This window comes from Leptopilina heterotoma, unplaced genomic scaffold (genome assembly GCF_015476425.1).
Source record: "Leptopilina heterotoma isolate Lh14 unplaced genomic scaffold, ASM1547642v1 Lhet_108, whole genome shotgun sequence".
Classification (NCBI taxonomy): Eukaryota; Metazoa; Arthropoda; class Insecta; order Hymenoptera; family Figitidae; genus Leptopilina; species Leptopilina heterotoma.
In genome coordinates, this window is record NW_025110825.1 from 1903894 (window position 1) to 1921045 (window position 17152).

A 17152-nucleotide genomic window follows, 5' to 3' on the forward strand; every position below is an offset into this window, starting at 1 on the left:
TTTTTTAACTACTTTTTGACAGACGGTATTATAATAGTTATTAGTCAAATCTAAAAGAAATTTGTTTTATTAACTTATAATTTATGTAACAGTTTTAGTATTGATTTTCATATCATGGAATCAGAATTTATAAAAATGATTGTTTGTCCTTTAAAATGTGGAACCAAGAGGAGTTTGTTAATGGTTGAATGGCATTAATATATTTGTCAAACTTTGACTTCTCTGTTTCCGTTAAAATTTGGAATTCTTCTTTCATCTAAAACAATTTTAAATTTTATAATAATATTTAATAACATTAATAGTCAAAATATATATAAAAGTTGCGTTTCATAGTGCAGAAGTAATAACCAAGTTATAAAAAAAGGTTTTGTATGATTTTTGAATAAAGTGTTCTCACCTTTTTTGATTTGTCTTCCAATGGCTTATAAGAGATAGAAGCAATAGACGCTTTTGATCCCATAACTATTTCCATTTGTTCAATAATGCTAGGAATAGACAATAGACGTACATTACTCTTGTTATTGGTTTCTTTTGCAATTCCTGATACTGGTCCAAGAAGAATCAAAAGTCCATTGATCCCTTTTGATTTTGGTTGAACAATTTTTGTTAAATCAATTTCTTGTAACAAAAGGTCGTGAATGTTTTCCCCAATATCGTTGCATGTTGAAACAACAACAAAATGTCTTATATTAGGACATAGTCGTTTAGATTCTTCAAAGAGATGTTTAGTGCACAAGTAGTTCAAGTTGCGTGACCTTGTTGATGAATTTTCAAGACGCTGAAGATCGAAAATTCCATTAACTGTGCCAACTTTGTCAAGGAGAGAATTTACATTTTCACGACGTGTAAGATCCAGTTCTTCTTGAACTGTGACTGAAACTCCGTAACCTCTCCACAAACTTATCCGGTGATGGCTGAAAGCTCTTGTATTTTTTGATTTGGAAGCTATAACAATATTTCTAGCACCTCTAACAATTAAGAAGTCAACTAATTCAAGTCCAAAGTCACTTAATCCTTCAATTATCAAGTAGGAGGCTTCACTTTTGCACAAGAAACGAGGTATTGTTAGGGCCTTATTTTTTCCTTCTTCTGTCTGTACTTTGATAAGGACCTGTAAAGAAACAAATTGTAATAGAATATTAAGTGCTAAATTTAAAATTTCGTTCAAGTGGCAAAAACATTACTTTTCCATAAACATTCTTTGAAGATCCGTGAATAAAAGCATCGTTGAGCTTGTCTCTTGAGTAAACACATCTAGGTAATGGTTTGACGATTTTCTTCGATATTCCAGTTTCGATCATATGCGATAATATTTTTTTCGTGTCTTTATCAAGGTTGATTACGTTACTAGGAATTACTGAGGATAGACCAACTGCTTGGTTAAAAAATTGCATTCCAATTGTTTTACTAAATGATTTTTGAAATTTTCCTACAATAATAATTTGCGTTTCAGTTCTCACGCACAACGTACATTCTTCTATTTTGTTTAAATCCTCTGCATTATATATTATTATGTCTGCTGCTTTTTTCTTCATTTGCGTAAAAATTAGATCAGTAAAATTTCCTGATGTACTTATAAAGTGATTTTTGGGAATATTTTCAAATCTGCTTCTTAAGTTCTTTTTATCAATATCATTAGCATAACCGATAAATACTTGTGATGTAATGTTTATTGCTATATTAATTGCAGCTTGTCCAATGGAACAAGATCCATTATAGACAAAAACTGATTTATCTGCTTTTATTTTTCCCAATATCATCAATGATAAATAAGCAGTTGCATATGCTAGAGGTACAGTCGCAGCATCTTCCGAGGACCAATTATCAGGTATTCTCCATGTGAAATCATTATCGGGTGTTAGATAATTTGAAAGTGCAACATTTGGAGCAATTCCCATTACTCTGTATCCTTGTGAATTAATTCCAGAATATTCTTGACCAAACGACTTCATTTTGAGTCTATTTCTTCCAGTGTTTTCTAATGATATTTTAGTATTGGCTAATAGAATATCTTTATTATTAATTGCAGAGTATTCGATTTTGATTGTGTTGGCAGATTCTTTAGAGGGTTGCTCGACCCAGGCAATACTGTCCTCATTTGTAGATTTCAGATTACTAGAAATTTGAAAGCGTTTATATGTTCCTGTAATTGTTCCAGGTAAAATTTGTTCAGTAATAATATTGTTTTTCCGAAACTCATTAGAAATAGTTTTTAAAATGACTCCTTCCATTTGAACACCACCGGCATTGATAGTATCCAATCCCCTATACATTGAGACAGGAATTTCTGAAAATGTACAATAGAATAATTTGTATATCCCATAATATTAATGAATTGCGTAATATATGTATATTAAAATTATGAAGCCATGTTCACCTTTGGAAATGTTGCTCGTTTCTGTGTGCAATTTTAAATTAATAGTAATTTTCCTAATTGCGATTGGCACTTGCGTATTTCTGGTGTCAGTTCCAAGGATATGCATTTGAATCATTCCTTCTAAAAATGTTATCCAGTCATCTCTCCATTCTAAAATCCCATTTCCTCCATTGCTTGATGATTTTTGAATAATTCTAAACGGACCTGAGTATTCCAAACCTCGCATCTGCAATTCTGTGTAAATGTCACTTTCATTTAGATTTTCATATTCTGTATAATCCTTTTTAGGAATCAGACTGCATTCCTGATCATGGTTATCAGTCGCTTGTATAATTCCAGAACAAAGCAAGTCTTCCTTATTTGATATTTCGAAGTAACCAGAACCTGAAAAATGCAACAATTAATTATACGATTTTACTGCTTCTGTAGTGATAGTTGAGCAAATTTTTGTTTTTTTAAGAATAATCAATAATAGAATATATTCCTCCAAGTATCGTATGAAGTACCTTTTTGAACCATAACTACAAGAAGAAAGTCTTCATATTTTGGAATTACTATTGGATGTTTATGAATTTCTACTTTGTGGTAAACGAATGATGTTTCTGAATCATTTTTTAACCATTTTTGAACTTCCCCTGCAAGTATCAAATATAAAGAAGAGGGAACTAACACCTTGCCATCAATTTTAATGTGTTCTAAATACTTCCACTTTTCGTCATTCAAATTAATAGTAAATTTTACTTGTCCATTTTTAATTTCTTTCGGTAGTTTGAAGAAATTTGTGTACCTGCAGAGCAAGAAAACAGTAATTCATTTTAATTTTAAACTGCTTCACTTACACATATTTTTAAATTGCTGAATTAATTGCAAAGGATAGTTTATTGTGTCTAACATAAAGAGCCAATTTATGTTAGCTGTTGCGGATAAACTTTTATTCTTACCATTTAATGGAATGATCCCATCGAATTAATGATGAAATTGACGGAGTTCCTCGTGATACAGGATAATTGACTTTAGGATAAAGTTTCGATATCTTGATATTGTAGCCAGTATTGTAAATTTTTCCCATACCTTCCAACAGAAAAGATACACCATCATGATTACCTCTTTGAGTTAATGGTATATTTAGAACATTTTTTGGTAATGATTTCCTGACGATCGCTTGTAGGAGTCCATGGGGAGCTATTTCGATAACGGTAGCGTGTGATGGAATGAACTTTGCAGTTTCAGCAAACAAGACAGGGTTTAGTAGGTTGTTTGTATGATATTCAGCGGATGACAGTCGTGCCCTAGCTGATTTCCATTCATCATAGGGTACTGAACTGCTTATCCAACGATCACTCCTCGGTTTAGGATTAGGAATTACTTCTTGTAGGTATTTTTTTAATTTTTCGCCAGCTGGAGCAATGTACCGACTGTGATAGGCTATGTTACTGCATGCCACTTCTTTGGCAAAAAGATTCTTTTCCTTAAAAAAGTATTCAATATCATTATGATTTTGGAAATAATGTTTCAATTAAAAATATTTAATTTAGCCCCAATTGATCCAAGTCTTAATTAACCTTAACTATTAGATAGCTACAAGAAATTATATGCGATAAATTTATCAGACAGTTATCGGGAAGTTGATCAAGTGGGGCTCAGAATTTAAATTTATCTAACTTGTAATTGTTTTACGAAGATTTTCATAGAATCTACAGGACCACTTATAGTGGTACTGCCTGCACTATTATGACAAGCTACATCAATATCAGGTGGACAGAGATTCTTTATTTCTTCATAACCAAGACCAACTGCTGCCATAGAACCTCTTGGCATTTCTGTTTCTACTGATGCTAATCCTCTGCTTAATGCAGCAAGGACCATTTGTTCTGCTGTAAAACACCCATCAGCATAAGCACATCCTAACTCTCCCACTGAATGCCCAATTAAGAAATCTGGTTTCACACCCACTGAGTCTAAGACATCTACTAGACCAATCTAAAATAAATTATTAGTTGTTTCTATAGTTTATTATTTCTAAACCATGTTTACTTAAATATTTTCTCAGTTTTGAGATTTTTAACCACTTTACTGCCGAAGTACTGATAGTATTACTTACCTGTATAGCAGCAATGCCAACAAATGAGTTGACAATGTTGTCAAACATTTGTGGATTCTTGTCTGTAATGATGCGTAAAATATCGATGCCTCTCGGTTTTAAGGCACGGTCGCATTTCATTATAGCTTTTTTGAAAACTGGTATTTGCAATAAAGCCTCCCCTGTCAAAGTATTTTGTAAAATAAATAAATCCTTAAAATCGAAAGTATTCTTTTATCTTCTGGACAAAACTTACCCATTCCTACCCATTGTGAACCCATGCCAGAAAACATGTACCAAATTTTCCTTTGAAGACCGGTATTAAACTGAATATCTCGTGTTTTATCTTTTACCAATTCTTCAGGGGGAAGTATTGTATAACCTCGATATAAGTGAGCTGGCGTTTCACATTCGAATATATCATACATGAGTTGAATCATTTCTACATCGAGTTGTTTACTTTCCAACTGTGAAATTCAATAAGTTGTCTACATATACTGTTTTAAAATATCACTACTGGCTACTAAGAAGTGCTTATTTGTAATTTAGAATCATAAACTTTCGGTTCATAGTAAAAATTTATAATCAAGAACAAAATTGTTATTCCAATTACTAACTTCGGTCAATAGAACGTCAACAGCTTCTTCTGTACATCCAGAGACTGTTACTAATCGCGGAAGCTTATCGTCTGGTTTACCTCCGTTCTTTTTATCTTTCTTGTATCTTTTTAATACAACATTAGCACTGGCACCGGTTAATGCTAAACTATTAACGACTGCATAGTCTCCGGTCCAAGGAGTTAGTTCTGTTACTACTTTACAGCGACCTTCTTTAAAGGCAGGAATTTTGTCAGACGATTCTTTAAAATTTAAGTTTGGCGGAATGCATCCCTTTTCCATGGCAGTGATAACCTAAGACAATGTTAGTGGTAATGTTTTGTATTTATTAGTTTAATATTATTTGAGTGCATGTAAAAACCTTAATAATTCCATTAAGTGGACTTGTAGACGAACAGGATCCAACATTAGATTTGATAGATCCAATCAAAAGAGGTGAATTTCGTCCCTCATTGTAAACCTCGTCGATTGCCTTTACTTCCTCCGCATCGATTTCCTTTATACCTGAACCGTCTGCTTCTACATATGAAATATCCTTTCCCTTAATACCTGCTTCTTTTAATGTCTCTTTCATAATATTCGATTGAAAATCGTGTGTTGGAAAGAAAAATGAAAAGTTATCGTTAACATTTCCAATTGACATGCGTGCACTTTTTACTTCAGCGTAAATTCGTTTAGCGTCACGCGCCCTTTGTAGAAAAAATATAACGATTGCTTCGCTACGAGTGTAGCCATCTGCTGCATTATCGAATGATTTTGTTATACCGTCTGGTGATAAGAGACCTAAAGATTTAACAAGGATTTAAAATTTAGTGTTGCGTTGATTTCAATTTAATTCATTTGTTCAAACTTTTCTTATGCCTGAAGAGTAAAATGTTAAGGGAGCTTTTCAAAGTTTTGATTGCGTTATAAATAACTATAATTGCAAAAACAGATTGTTACCTAACAGGCGGAACTGTAGAGACATGTTTGGATGTAAGACAACATTACTGCAACCAATAATTGCGCTTTCTGCTCGTTTCTCCTTAATCGCTTTAAAAGCCTCCTCTAAAACAGTTATTCCTCCGCAACAACTAGCATCAATGTTAATACTTGGTCCAGTGAAACCAAGAAAAAACGAAAGTCGATTTGACAACATTGCCCTACTTGCTCCCAATAAACCAATACCATTTGCCTAAAAATATAAAAAAACCATCATTCCTCTGAACAATTTGAAATGTCTAAGAAACTGAATTATTAACAATTTATTTTACTTCAAAAAATTCTTTTTATGAAATTAGAATATCTATTAGTCTTAAGCAAAAACGTAGATATGTTAGAAATACTACAAAAATAGAACCTGCGTTTTTTCGTAGAAGAACGATTTTTCCGACTCTGAAAAAGTGCTTGCGGTAAAAACTGCTGATTTACTCCCTCTTAATTCTCTTGGATTAATTCCAGCATCCGTTATTGCTTCATATGTTGTTTCTATCATCATTCTTAGCATTGGATCCATACATTCTGTCAATTTTCCATGAACTCCAAAAAAGTTACGATCAAATTTGTCAATATCCTTCATAATGCCGATTCGCGGCGGCACTTGTGGGTGTTCTATTTAATTAAAATTATTTTTTCGTTTTAAAACAATAATTTCCATTTCTAGATACTTTAACAAAAGTGTATTGTTTGTTTTTAAAATTTTAAATACATTTTTAAAAATAATTTTTATATTGTATTATTGAAAGAATTCATACCGAAATTCCATCGGTCTTTACTATCAGTAACACAATCTATTTTATTTAAAAGATGTTCTTGTAATTCATTAACATTTGCACTGTTTGGAAATTTCCCTGCTATTCCGGATATTACTACTTCATCTCCTGTTAATTTTGGTTCCATTCTTTTTCTTTATATTCAAATTTGAGTAGAAAAAATATATTTTAAATTTTCCTCAAATTATTTTAATTCTTTTTTCAGAGAAAATAATATTTTATATTCAGCACAAAACTTTATTTCTTTTAACTTTATTTAAGTTTAGATGTGATATAAATGATATATTTCCAATAATAAAACGTCTTCTTCTATTCGTTGTCGAAGAGGTAATACTCGTTTATGAAATTAATCATTTTCATAAGTGCATCTTGACAGAAGTGGAAATTTTTATGTATGTCATTACTACTTTGGAAAATTTACAATGTTTCTAGATCAAAATTTAAATACATAGTTCGTGAAACATTGTTAATAACAGAAAATTTGAATTTCTAAAGTAGTTATAGTCTACAGGAAGAGAGTTCAACTTGGATTATAAATATCTCTTTATTGCATAGAATCAATATTTTCTGTGCAAAAAATTGTAGGTAAATGATTGCGTTTTATTCCCTGACGTCTACTGCAATCTAAAACCATTACCTTCGTTTCTTTGAAATAAAAAGTGCAATTAGTAACACGAGACCAAAGCAGCCAAATTGTTTACCTTGTCGTTTGCTAGTACTGATTTACTTCTTGGTCTGCAAACGCCCACGAAAACAAATGGCTGTCATTGAACATTAGTTGCTTTATAGACTATTTACATCTTAGAACAAACATTTTCAATTCTCATACTTTAATAAAGTTTATTTCTAAGGTTTAAAATTTAAAATACATTTTTTAATAGTTTTTTGTATTATAAATACAATCTATTTTATTTAAAAGATTATTTTGCAATTCCTTAATATTGTCATAGTTCGGAAATTTTCCTGAAATTCCCGATATCACTACTTCATCTCCCATCATCTTTGAATTAATTTTTTTCTGTATTTTATTACGACTTTAATAAAAAGAAATTATCTAGAATTTTACTTAAAATGTTTTTATACACTTTTTTGAAAGTCAATAATTTAAATTCTGCACAAAAACCTTTATTATCTATGACTTTATTCAAGTGCATATGCGATATGAATAATATATTACTAATAGAATTTTTTTAATTCGATTTTAATGTGAAAATAATCGTTCATAAATTTACACGTATTACTTAATCAGCAACACTTGAATGAAATTTCCATTACATTTAATTATTGATATGAAAAATTTACAATGTTTTTAGATCAAAGTATAAATCCATAGTTAGTGAAACATTTTTAATAACAGAAAATTTGAATTTCTAAAGTGCATATTGACTACAGGAAGAGGATTCAATTTGGATTGTAAATATCGCTCTATTTCATAGAATCAATATTTTCTTTACAAAAAATTATAAAATTATAAAAAATACTTTACGGTTATTAGTAGACGTCGTATGTACTAAGCAATTATTTATATTCCTCAACTAATCCTTTAAAGAAATTATATTAATTTAAGCATTAATTTTCGTCTGTAATTTGAAACCTAGAAAATGTGGTTAAAGATTGTGCTGAATTAATATATTTAACAAATTTTGATTTCTCTGTTTCTTTAACGTCGTGGAAATGTTTTGGTACCTAAAAATTGAATCCATTAATAAAAAAATGTTTCATTTGAAATTAAAAGCAATTTTTTCTAAAATGACTGTTTTTACCTTTTCGGTATCATCTTCTGATTTATGATAAACAGATGCAATAGAGGTATTTGATCCAGTTACTATATCCAATTGTTTAATAATACTATAAATAGACAAAAGTGGTACACTTCTCTGGTATTCAGTTGTTTTTTTCGCAATTCCAGAAACGGGTTCCAAGAGAATCAAAAGTCCTGTTACTCCTTTTGAGTTTGGTTGACAAATTTTTGTCAATTCCACTTCACGTAATAAAAGGTCATCAACAGTTTCTCCGATAACTTTGCTTGTTGAAAAGATAATAAAGTGGCGTAGGTTAGGACACATTTGCCTAGATTCTTCAAAGAGGTGTTTGGTGAACAAATATTTTGCATTAGAAGACCTTCTTGATGAATTGTCAAGGCGCTGAAGATCGAAAATTGCATCCACTGTGCCAAATGTACCAACTTCCTCAAGAAGAGCATTTCCATTCTCACGATGTGTAAGATCCAGTTCTTCTCGAACTGTAACTACAACTCCGTAACTTCTCCACAAACTTATCCGGTGGTTACTAAAAGATCTGGTATTTTTTGATTCGGAAGCTATGACGATACTTTTAGCACCTCTAACCACAAGGAAGTCTACTAGTTCCAGTCCAAAGTCACTTAATCCTTCAATTATCAAGTAGGAGGCTTCGCTTTTGCACAAGAAACGATGTATTGAAGGAGCTCTATTACTTCCATCTTCTGGCTGTATCTTAACAAGGATCTGTAATGAAATAAATTGTAATAAAACATTATTTGTTGAAATTGACATTTAAAATCCAAAAAAGTATATTACTTTTCCAAAAACTTTTTTAGAAGCTCCGTGAATAAATGCATCCTTCAGCAGATCCCTTGAGTAGACACATCTGGGTAGCGGTTTAACAGTTCGGTTTAATAATCCGTTCTCAATTAATTGTGATAATTTCTTTTTCGTTGCTAAATCAAGATTAATTATTTTCTTTGTAACTATAGAGAATATAACAAATTCTCTTAAAAATATTTGCATTCCCACTGATTTACTGAATGCTTGTCGTAAATTTCCTAGAATTATGATTTTTCCTTGATTTTTAGCGCACATTAGACAGGTTTCTATTTTACTTGAATCGTCTCCATTATATATAACAACATTCACTCCATTTCCATTCGTTTTTGCGAGGATTTGATCGGGAAATGTACCTGATGTACTAATAAGATGATTTTCAGGAATATTTGAAAAGCTGTCTTTTAGATTTTTTTTGTCGTTATTAGTAGTATATCCAGCGAATACTTGAGATGTGACGTTTGATACTAAATTAATGGCAGCTTGTCCAATGGAACAAGTGCCATCGTAGATGAAAATTGATTCGTTGTTTTTTAATTCCCCTTTTATCAATGCCAAATATGCAGTAGCATATGCTAAAGGTACAGTTGCAGCATCTTCTAATGACCAATTTTCTGGTAATTTCCATGTGAAATCAATATTGCTTGCTATGTAATTTGAAAGTGCAGCATTTTCAACAATTCCCATTACTCTTTTTCCTTGTGCATTAATTCCAGAATATTCTTGTCCAAATGATTTTATTTCAAGTCTATTATTTCTAATGTCTTCTGATGACGTTTTTGTACTTGCTGACAGAATGTCACTTTGATTAACTGAAGAGTATTCGACTTTAATTGCGTCTTCAGATCTCTTAGCAAATCCTTCAACCCACTTGATTGACTCCAAATCAGAGCTGTTCATTTGTGCAGCAATCCAGTTCTCCGCTAGACAAACATTGGAGACAATTGGAGTGTGCATGTATGTTCTCGAAATTTTACCTGGTAGGAGAATATTTCTTTTTAAATCAATATCCATGTGGGAGCTAATCTGAAGATTCTCTGTTATAACATTATTTTTCCGAGTTTCATGTAGAATCAACTCATGTGCAATTCCTTCCATTTGTACACCACCCGCAATTACAGTTTCTAGTGCTCTAAACACTGTGACTGGAATTTCTGAAATTATTCGGTAGAATAATTATTATTTCCTATAATATTTATTAATTACACGATAAGGATTAATATTAATAATGTGAATTCGTGTTTACCTTTTGACATGTTGCTCGCTTCTGTTTGTAATTTTAAGTTAATAATAACTTTTCTTATTGTGATTGGCACTTGTGCATTTCTAGTGTCATTTCCAAGAATATTCATTTGAATCATTCCTTCTAAAAATGTTGTCCAATTGTTTTGCCATTCCAAAACCCCATTGCAACCATTGACTGATGATTTTCGAATAGTTTTAAACGGACCTGAATATTCAAAACCTCTCATATGCAATTCTGTGTAAATTTCACTTTGACTTAGATCTTGATCGTCTTTATCAGTCTTTTTAGAAACCAAACTGTATTCCTGATTGAGATTATTGGTAGTTTGTATAATTCCAGAGCAAAGTAATTCTTCATTATTTGTGATTTCAAAGTTACCGGAACCTAAAAAGTGTAGTAGTTTACGTGTAGTAAACGTAAATGCTAATTTTTTATAGTGAAGTATTTATTAAGTACCTTTTTGAACCATTGTGACTATTTCGATATTTTGATCTTTTGGAATTTCTACTAGGTGCTTATAAACTTTGATAGTTTTGTATATTACATATTCTTCAGATTTATTTTTTAGGGAATTTAGAACTTCCCATGCAAGTGTTAAGTACAGAGAAGAGGGAATTATTACCTTGTCACCAATTTTAGCATGTGCCAAATATTTCCACCTATCTTCTTTCAAGTTAATTATGAAATTTATTTCTCCTGCCTTAATTTCATCTGATTGTTGGAAAAAGTTAGTGAACCTGCAGTTCAGGGTGTAATTTTTTCATAAATATATATTTCAAGTTTGTTAGTGTTGGAAAACCTTTTTTATAACTTAACTTAAAAGATTCTTTTAAATACAACATTTTGTTTCTTAAACCAGTTAATATTGTATATGATTGTTAAATTAACATAAAATATATGTTAATATATTTAGGGATTCCACAAAAAGTTTTTATTTTTCTTACCAATTAGCTGAATGGTTCCATCGAATTATTGAGGAAATTGATCCTGTTCCTCCTGATACTGGATATTTTACCTTAGGATACAGATTCGAAACTTTGATATTTCTGCCAGCGTTATAAATTTTTCCTAATGCCGCAATAAGAAATAATTGATTTTCTGGATGATCTCGTTTAGTTAATGGAACATTGAGCACATTTTCTGGTAATGATTTCTTGACGATCGCTTGTAGAAGACCCTGCGGGGCTATTTCGATAACAACTGCATTCGGTGAAATAGACTTTGCAGTTTCAGCAAACAGAACAGAATTTAAAAGGTTGTTTGTGTGATATTCTGCAGATGATAGATGAGCTTTTGATGAATTCCATTCATCACGTGGAACTGAACTGCTCACCCATCGATTACTTCTAGGTTTGGGATTAGGAACTATCTCCTGAAGGTATTTTCTTAATTTTTCACCCGCTGGAGCAATGTACCGACTGTGGTAGGCAATGTTACCGCATGCTACTTCTTTAGCAAAAATGTTCTTCTCCTTAAAAAAATATTTAATTTTTTATGATTTCTTAATTGTTTTGCTTTAAGATAAAATTGAGGATTTAAATTGGTCTAACTTGTAATTGTTTTACGAAGGCTTTCATAGATTTTTCAGGACCACTGATAGTGGAACTGCTTGAACTGTTGTGGCATGCTACATCAATATCAGGTGGACAGAGATTTTTGATTTCTTCATAGCCTAGACCAACTGCTGCCATAGAACCTCTTGGCAATTCTGTTTCTACTGATGTCAATCCTCTGCTTAATGCAGCAAGAACCATCTGTTCTGCTGTAAAACATCCATCAGCGTAAGCACATCCTAATTCTCCAACTGAATGTCCAATTATGAAATCTGGTTTCAGTCCCACTGAGTCTAAGACATCTACCAAACCAATCTGAAATAAAAGTATTGATCAGTATTATGTCTAAAATTAAAATTATTAATTATTATTAGTTTTTTTGGTAATTACTAGTATCTTTTTCTTATAAAGATATTTTATAGATTCATTACTTGCCTGAATCGCAGCAATTCCAACAAATGCGTTGATAATGTTGTCAAACATTTGTGGATCTTTTTCTGTAATGATGCGCACAATATCGATACCTCTCGGTTTTAAGACACGATCGCATTTTTTTATAGCTTCCGCGAATACAGATATTTCCAATAAAGCTTCTCCTGTTAAATGAAATTTAAAGTGTCATTTTGTTTAGTGTTTTTTTATATGTTTTTATACTTTTTTTCCTTTATTCCGAAAATATAAATGATCAATCCTCTAATGGGGGATAGGATATGAAATAATTCTATCCCCTAAAGTCGAAAATGTTTTAGTAGCTGTAGAGCATTACTTACCCATTCCAACCCATTGCGAGCCCATGCCAGAAAACATGTACCAAATTTCCCTCTTGAATCCGGAATTAAATTGAATGCCTCGTATTTTATCTTTTACTAATCCGTCAGGAGGAAGTAATGTGTAACCTCGATATAAATGAGCTGGTATTTCAGTTTCAAATACATCGTACAGAAGCTGAAGCATTTCTACATCCGTAGGTCGTTTTTCCAACTGTGAAAGTTAATTATTAACCTGTTAATATTCTTTCGGAATTTTCCTATTTGCGCTGAAGAGGTTTGCATTTGTATTCAAATTTATAATCAAAATAAAAATTGTGATTACAATTACTAACTTCGCTCAATAGAACGTCAACAGCATCTTCTGTACATCCAGAGACTATTACTAATCGCGACAGCTTATCGTCTGGTTTTCCTCCGTTCTTTTTATCTTTTTTAAATTTTTTTAATACCACATTAGATGTGGCACCAGTTAATCCTAAACTATTAACGACTGCGTAGTCTCCGGTCCAAGGAGTTAGTTCTGTTACTACTTTACAGCGACCTTCTTTAAATGCAGGAATTTTGTCAGACGGTTCTTTAAAATTTAAGTTTGGCGGAATGTATCTTTTTTCCATTGCCGTGATAACCTACAAAAAATAAGATAGATCTTCCTTTGAATAAAGATGTCTTAATTTATTAATGCTAGTATAAATTTTAGGATAATAGCCAGGGACTTTAAAGTTATAAACCTTTAAGAAATTAATAAATAATTTAAAATTATATTAATTTGATTTGATAAATGGTTTGCAATTATATGAGTAAATGTAAAAACCTTAATAATTCCATTAAGTGGATTTACGGACGAACAGGATCCAATGTTAGATTTGATGGATCCAATTAAAAGAGGCGAATTTCTCCCCTCATTGTAAACCTCATCAATTGCTTTCACTTCTTCGGCATCAATGTCTTTAATACCTGAACCGTCAGCTTCTACATATGAAATATCCTTTCCCTTAATACCTGATTCTTTTAATGTCATTTTCATATTTTTCGATTGGAAATCGTGTGATGGGAAGAAAAATGAATAATTATCGTTGACATTTCCAAAAATGTTGCTTACACTTTTGACTTCTGCGTAAATTCTTTTAGCGTTTCGTGCCTTTTGAAGAAAGAGTACAACGAGTCCTTCGCTACGTGTATAACCATTAGCTTTATTGTCAAATGATTTTGTTATCCCATCGGGAGATAAAAGTCCTAAAATTTTCACATTAAATTTTTCTCTAACAGTTTGAATGCTTTAAATAAATAAAGTATTTATATCTTCTTCGATTTCAAATTTTATTGTAACAATATTTTATCATGTGTTATAAAAATAAAAATTTTTTATTGTTAACACGTCAGAATATTTCCATAATTGTTAGAATATAATTCTTTAATAATGTCATTTCATGAGTGTAGCTAGAGCTGTTAAACTGAATTTTGTTTTCGTTTGTTACAATAACAAATTTTTGAAAATTGTTGTATCGGTATAGACAATTTTTTAACACAAATTGACAAACAATCATGAGTTTAGAACTTGTGGATCTTTAAATATTAAATTTTCAACGAGAGTGATACACTACCGTCGGAAATTATCGGTACGGCTGCACGCGCACGGCCCAAAAACATACCAATCTTAAAATCACGATTTTTTTGGAAATACAAATGTCAAAAAATTAACAAATATACCATTCGAAAGATTATTAAATTCTACGATTAATGATATATAACTGAAAATTTTAATAATTTATACAAAGATTGCAGCAATCAACAAATTTGACAAAAAAATTTTAAAAGTACAATTTTTTGGAAATTTTTTCAACCCCTGCACATTTTTTAAAAATTGTAGAAAAAATATGAAACTTATATAGGTGTGATCATTCAAGTCTCATCTTTAATTTAAGACCAAAAGAATTCAAAAATCTTAATCGGTTAGCGAGATATCATTATAAACGGACGAGCATTTTCTGCCAAAAACCGTTCAAAATCGACTAATTCAATGCATTTGTCAAAAAACATGCTTGGACGTTTATAATGATATCTCACAAACCGAATAAGATTTTTAAACTCTTTTGGTCTTAAATTAAAGATGAAATTTGAATGATCACACTTATGTAAGTTTCAAATTTTTTCTACAATTTTTAAAAAATGTGCAAGGGTTGAAAAAATTTCCAAAAAAATTGTATTTTTAAAATTTTTTTGTCAAATTTGTCGATTGCTGCAATCTTTGTATAAATTATTAAAATTTTCAGTTATGTATCATTAATCGTTGAATTTAATAATCTTTCGAATGGTATATTAATTAATTTTCTGACATTTGTATTTCCAAAAAAATCGTGATTTTAAGATTGGTATGTTTTTGGGCCGTGCGCGTGCAGCCGTACCGATAATTCCCGACGGAAGTGTATATAGTTACCTAATTGGAATAACTGGAAGGATATGCTCGGGTGTAGAATAACATTACTGGCACCAATAATTGCACTTTCGGCCCTTCCTTCTCTAAGTGCTGCTATTCCCTGCTCTAAAGCAGACATACCTCCACAACAACTAGAATCAATGTTAATACTTGGTCCAGTAAAACCGAGAAAAAACGAAACTCGATTTGACAACATTGCCCTACTAGCTCCTAATAAACCAATACCATTTGCCTAAAAATATAAAAAAAATCAGCATTGCTCTGAACAATTCGAAATGTCTAAAAAACTTAACCATATTAATTTATTTTGCTGCTGGAAATTCTTTTTATTTTTTTTAAATTGTTAACACTGAAAATATTCTTTTAAATACATTACCTTCATTAACAGAGAATTAGTTAATAACACTAATCATAGATTCTGATTGTAAATTTACATGTTTCCAATAGTGAAATTAGCATATTTATTAGTCTTAAACCAAAAAAGTAGATATGTTAGAAATACTACAAAAATTGAACCTGAATTTTTTCGTAGAAAAACGCTTTTTCCGACTCTGAAAAAGTGCTTGCGGTAAAAACTGCCGATTTACTCCCTCTTAATTCTCTTGGATTAATTCCAGCATCCACAATTGCTTCGTATGATGTTTCTATCATTATTTTTATCATTGGATCCATAGAATTTGTTAATTTTCCGTGAACTCCAAAAAAAGCATTATCAAATTTGTCAACATTGTTCATGATACCGATTCGCGGTGGCACTTGTGGGTGTTCTGTTTAATTAAGGTTTTTTTTATCCCACTGGCACAATAATAACGCTTTTAGATAACAAACAATATGGAGTAAGTCTGTTTATTTGTTCGACCATGCGAATATTGCTGTCATTTTTTCCCATTGGTAAAAATGACACTCTGTTACATGTAATTTTTGTCCAAAGGTAAAAATAAACTCCATTTTCATGCAAGTCGAACAAATGAATACCTTTTATTTCCTGTCATTTACTATCTAAAATCGCTACTTTTGTACCTTTGGAATAAATGTACCATACGTAACACGAGATCAAAGCAGCCAAATTGTTTACGTTGTCGTTTGCGAGTACTGATTTACTTCTTGGTCTGCAAACGCCCACGAAAACAATGGCTGTCATTAAAAATTAGTTGCTTATAAGACTATTTACATCTTAGAACAAACATTTTTGATTCTCATACTTCAATAAAGTTTATTTCTTAAGTTTGAAATTTAAAATACATTTTTTTAGATTTTTTTGTATAATTAAAACAATTCATACCGTAGTCCCAGCGGGCTTTGCTGTTAGTAATACAGTCTATTTTATTTAAAAGATTATTTTGCAATTCGTCAATATTGTCACAGTTCGGAAATTTTCCAGACATTCCCGATATCACTACTTCATCTCCCGTCAGCTTTGAAATCATCTTTTTCTTTATTTTATTAGTACTTTAATAAAAATAAATTATTTATAATTTTACTTAAAATGTTAATACACTTTTATAAAAGTAAATAATTTAAATTCAGCACAAAAACCTTTATTTTCTGTGACTTTATTTAAGTGCATATGCGATGGGAATGATATATTGCAAACAGACTTTTTTAATTCGTTTTCAAAGAGGAAATAATCATTTATAAATTCCCATATATTACTTAATGAGTAAAACATGAATAAAATTTCCATTTCATTTAATTATTGCTATGAAAAATTTTCATTGTTTTCAAATCAAAGTTTAAATTCA

General features: G+C 31.0%; 2 protein-coding genes across 2 annotated transcripts; both read right to left on the reverse strand.

Moving 5' to 3' along the window:
* Positions 1 to 51: 51 nt before the first annotated feature.
* Positions 52 to 7153, reverse strand: LOC122503143 (fatty acid synthase-like). The gene is made up of 14 exons (XM_043613589.1): positions 6808 to 7153; positions 6414 to 6664; positions 6017 to 6248; positions 5436 to 5857; positions 5075 to 5368; positions 4714 to 4924; positions 4479 to 4639; positions 4040 to 4357; positions 3319 to 3845; positions 2884 to 3164; positions 2378 to 2761; positions 1185 to 2287; positions 398 to 1111; positions 52 to 256 (listed from the first exon to the last, which is right to left on the reverse strand). Exons 1-14 carry the CDS (start codon positions 6950 to 6952, stop codon positions 128 to 130), a joined length of 5172 nt encoding a protein of 1723 aa, XP_043469524.1. The 5' UTR covers positions 6953 to 7153; the 3' UTR covers positions 52 to 127.
* Positions 7154 to 8154: 1001 nt separating this feature from the next.
* Positions 8155 to 17120, reverse strand: LOC122503141 (fatty acid synthase-like). Its single transcript, XM_043613578.1, has 14 exons — positions 16693 to 17120; positions 15927 to 16177; positions 15411 to 15642; positions 13788 to 14209; positions 13309 to 13602; positions 12977 to 13187; positions 12642 to 12802; positions 12204 to 12521; positions 11598 to 12124; positions 11110 to 11390; positions 10654 to 11037; positions 9384 to 10561; positions 8589 to 9311; positions 8155 to 8511 (listed from the first exon to the last, which is right to left on the reverse strand). The coding sequence occupies exons 1-14, from the start codon at positions 16835 to 16837 to the stop codon at positions 8395 to 8397; spliced, it is 5244 nt and encodes a 1747-aa protein (XP_043469513.1). The 5' UTR covers positions 16838 to 17120; the 3' UTR covers positions 8155 to 8394.
* Positions 17121 to 17152: the final 32 nt, after the last annotated feature.

What these genes read in the sequence shown, in the direction of transcription:
- LOC122503143 (XM_043613589.1), bottom strand. Translation starts at nt 6,952, where the DNA reads ATGGAACCAAAATTAACAGGAGATGAAGTAGTAATATCCGGAATAGCA. An exon ending in TAAAGACCGATGGAATTTCG is followed by an intron (nt 6,665 to 6,807) that starts GTATGAATTCTT and finishes TTAATTAAATAG; the next exon opens with AACACCCACAAGTGCCGCCG. An exon ending in TTCACAATGGGTAGGAATGG is followed by an intron (nt 4,640 to 4,713) that starts GTAAGTTTTGTC and finishes ATACTTTGACAG; the next exon opens with GGGAGGCTTTATTGCAAATA.
- LOC122503141 (XM_043613578.1), bottom strand. Translation starts at nt 16,837, where the DNA reads ATGATTTCAAAGCTGACGGGAGATGAAGTAGTGATATCGGGAATGTCT. An exon ending in CACTTAATGGAATTATTAAG is followed by an intron (nt 13,603 to 13,787) that starts GTTTTTACATTT and finishes TATTTTTTGTAG; the next exon opens with GTTATCACGGCAATGGAAAA. An exon ending in CTCGCAATGGGTTGGAATGG is followed by an intron (nt 12,803 to 12,976) that starts GTAAGTAATGCT and finishes TTCATTTAACAG; the next exon opens with GAGAAGCTTTATTGGAAATA.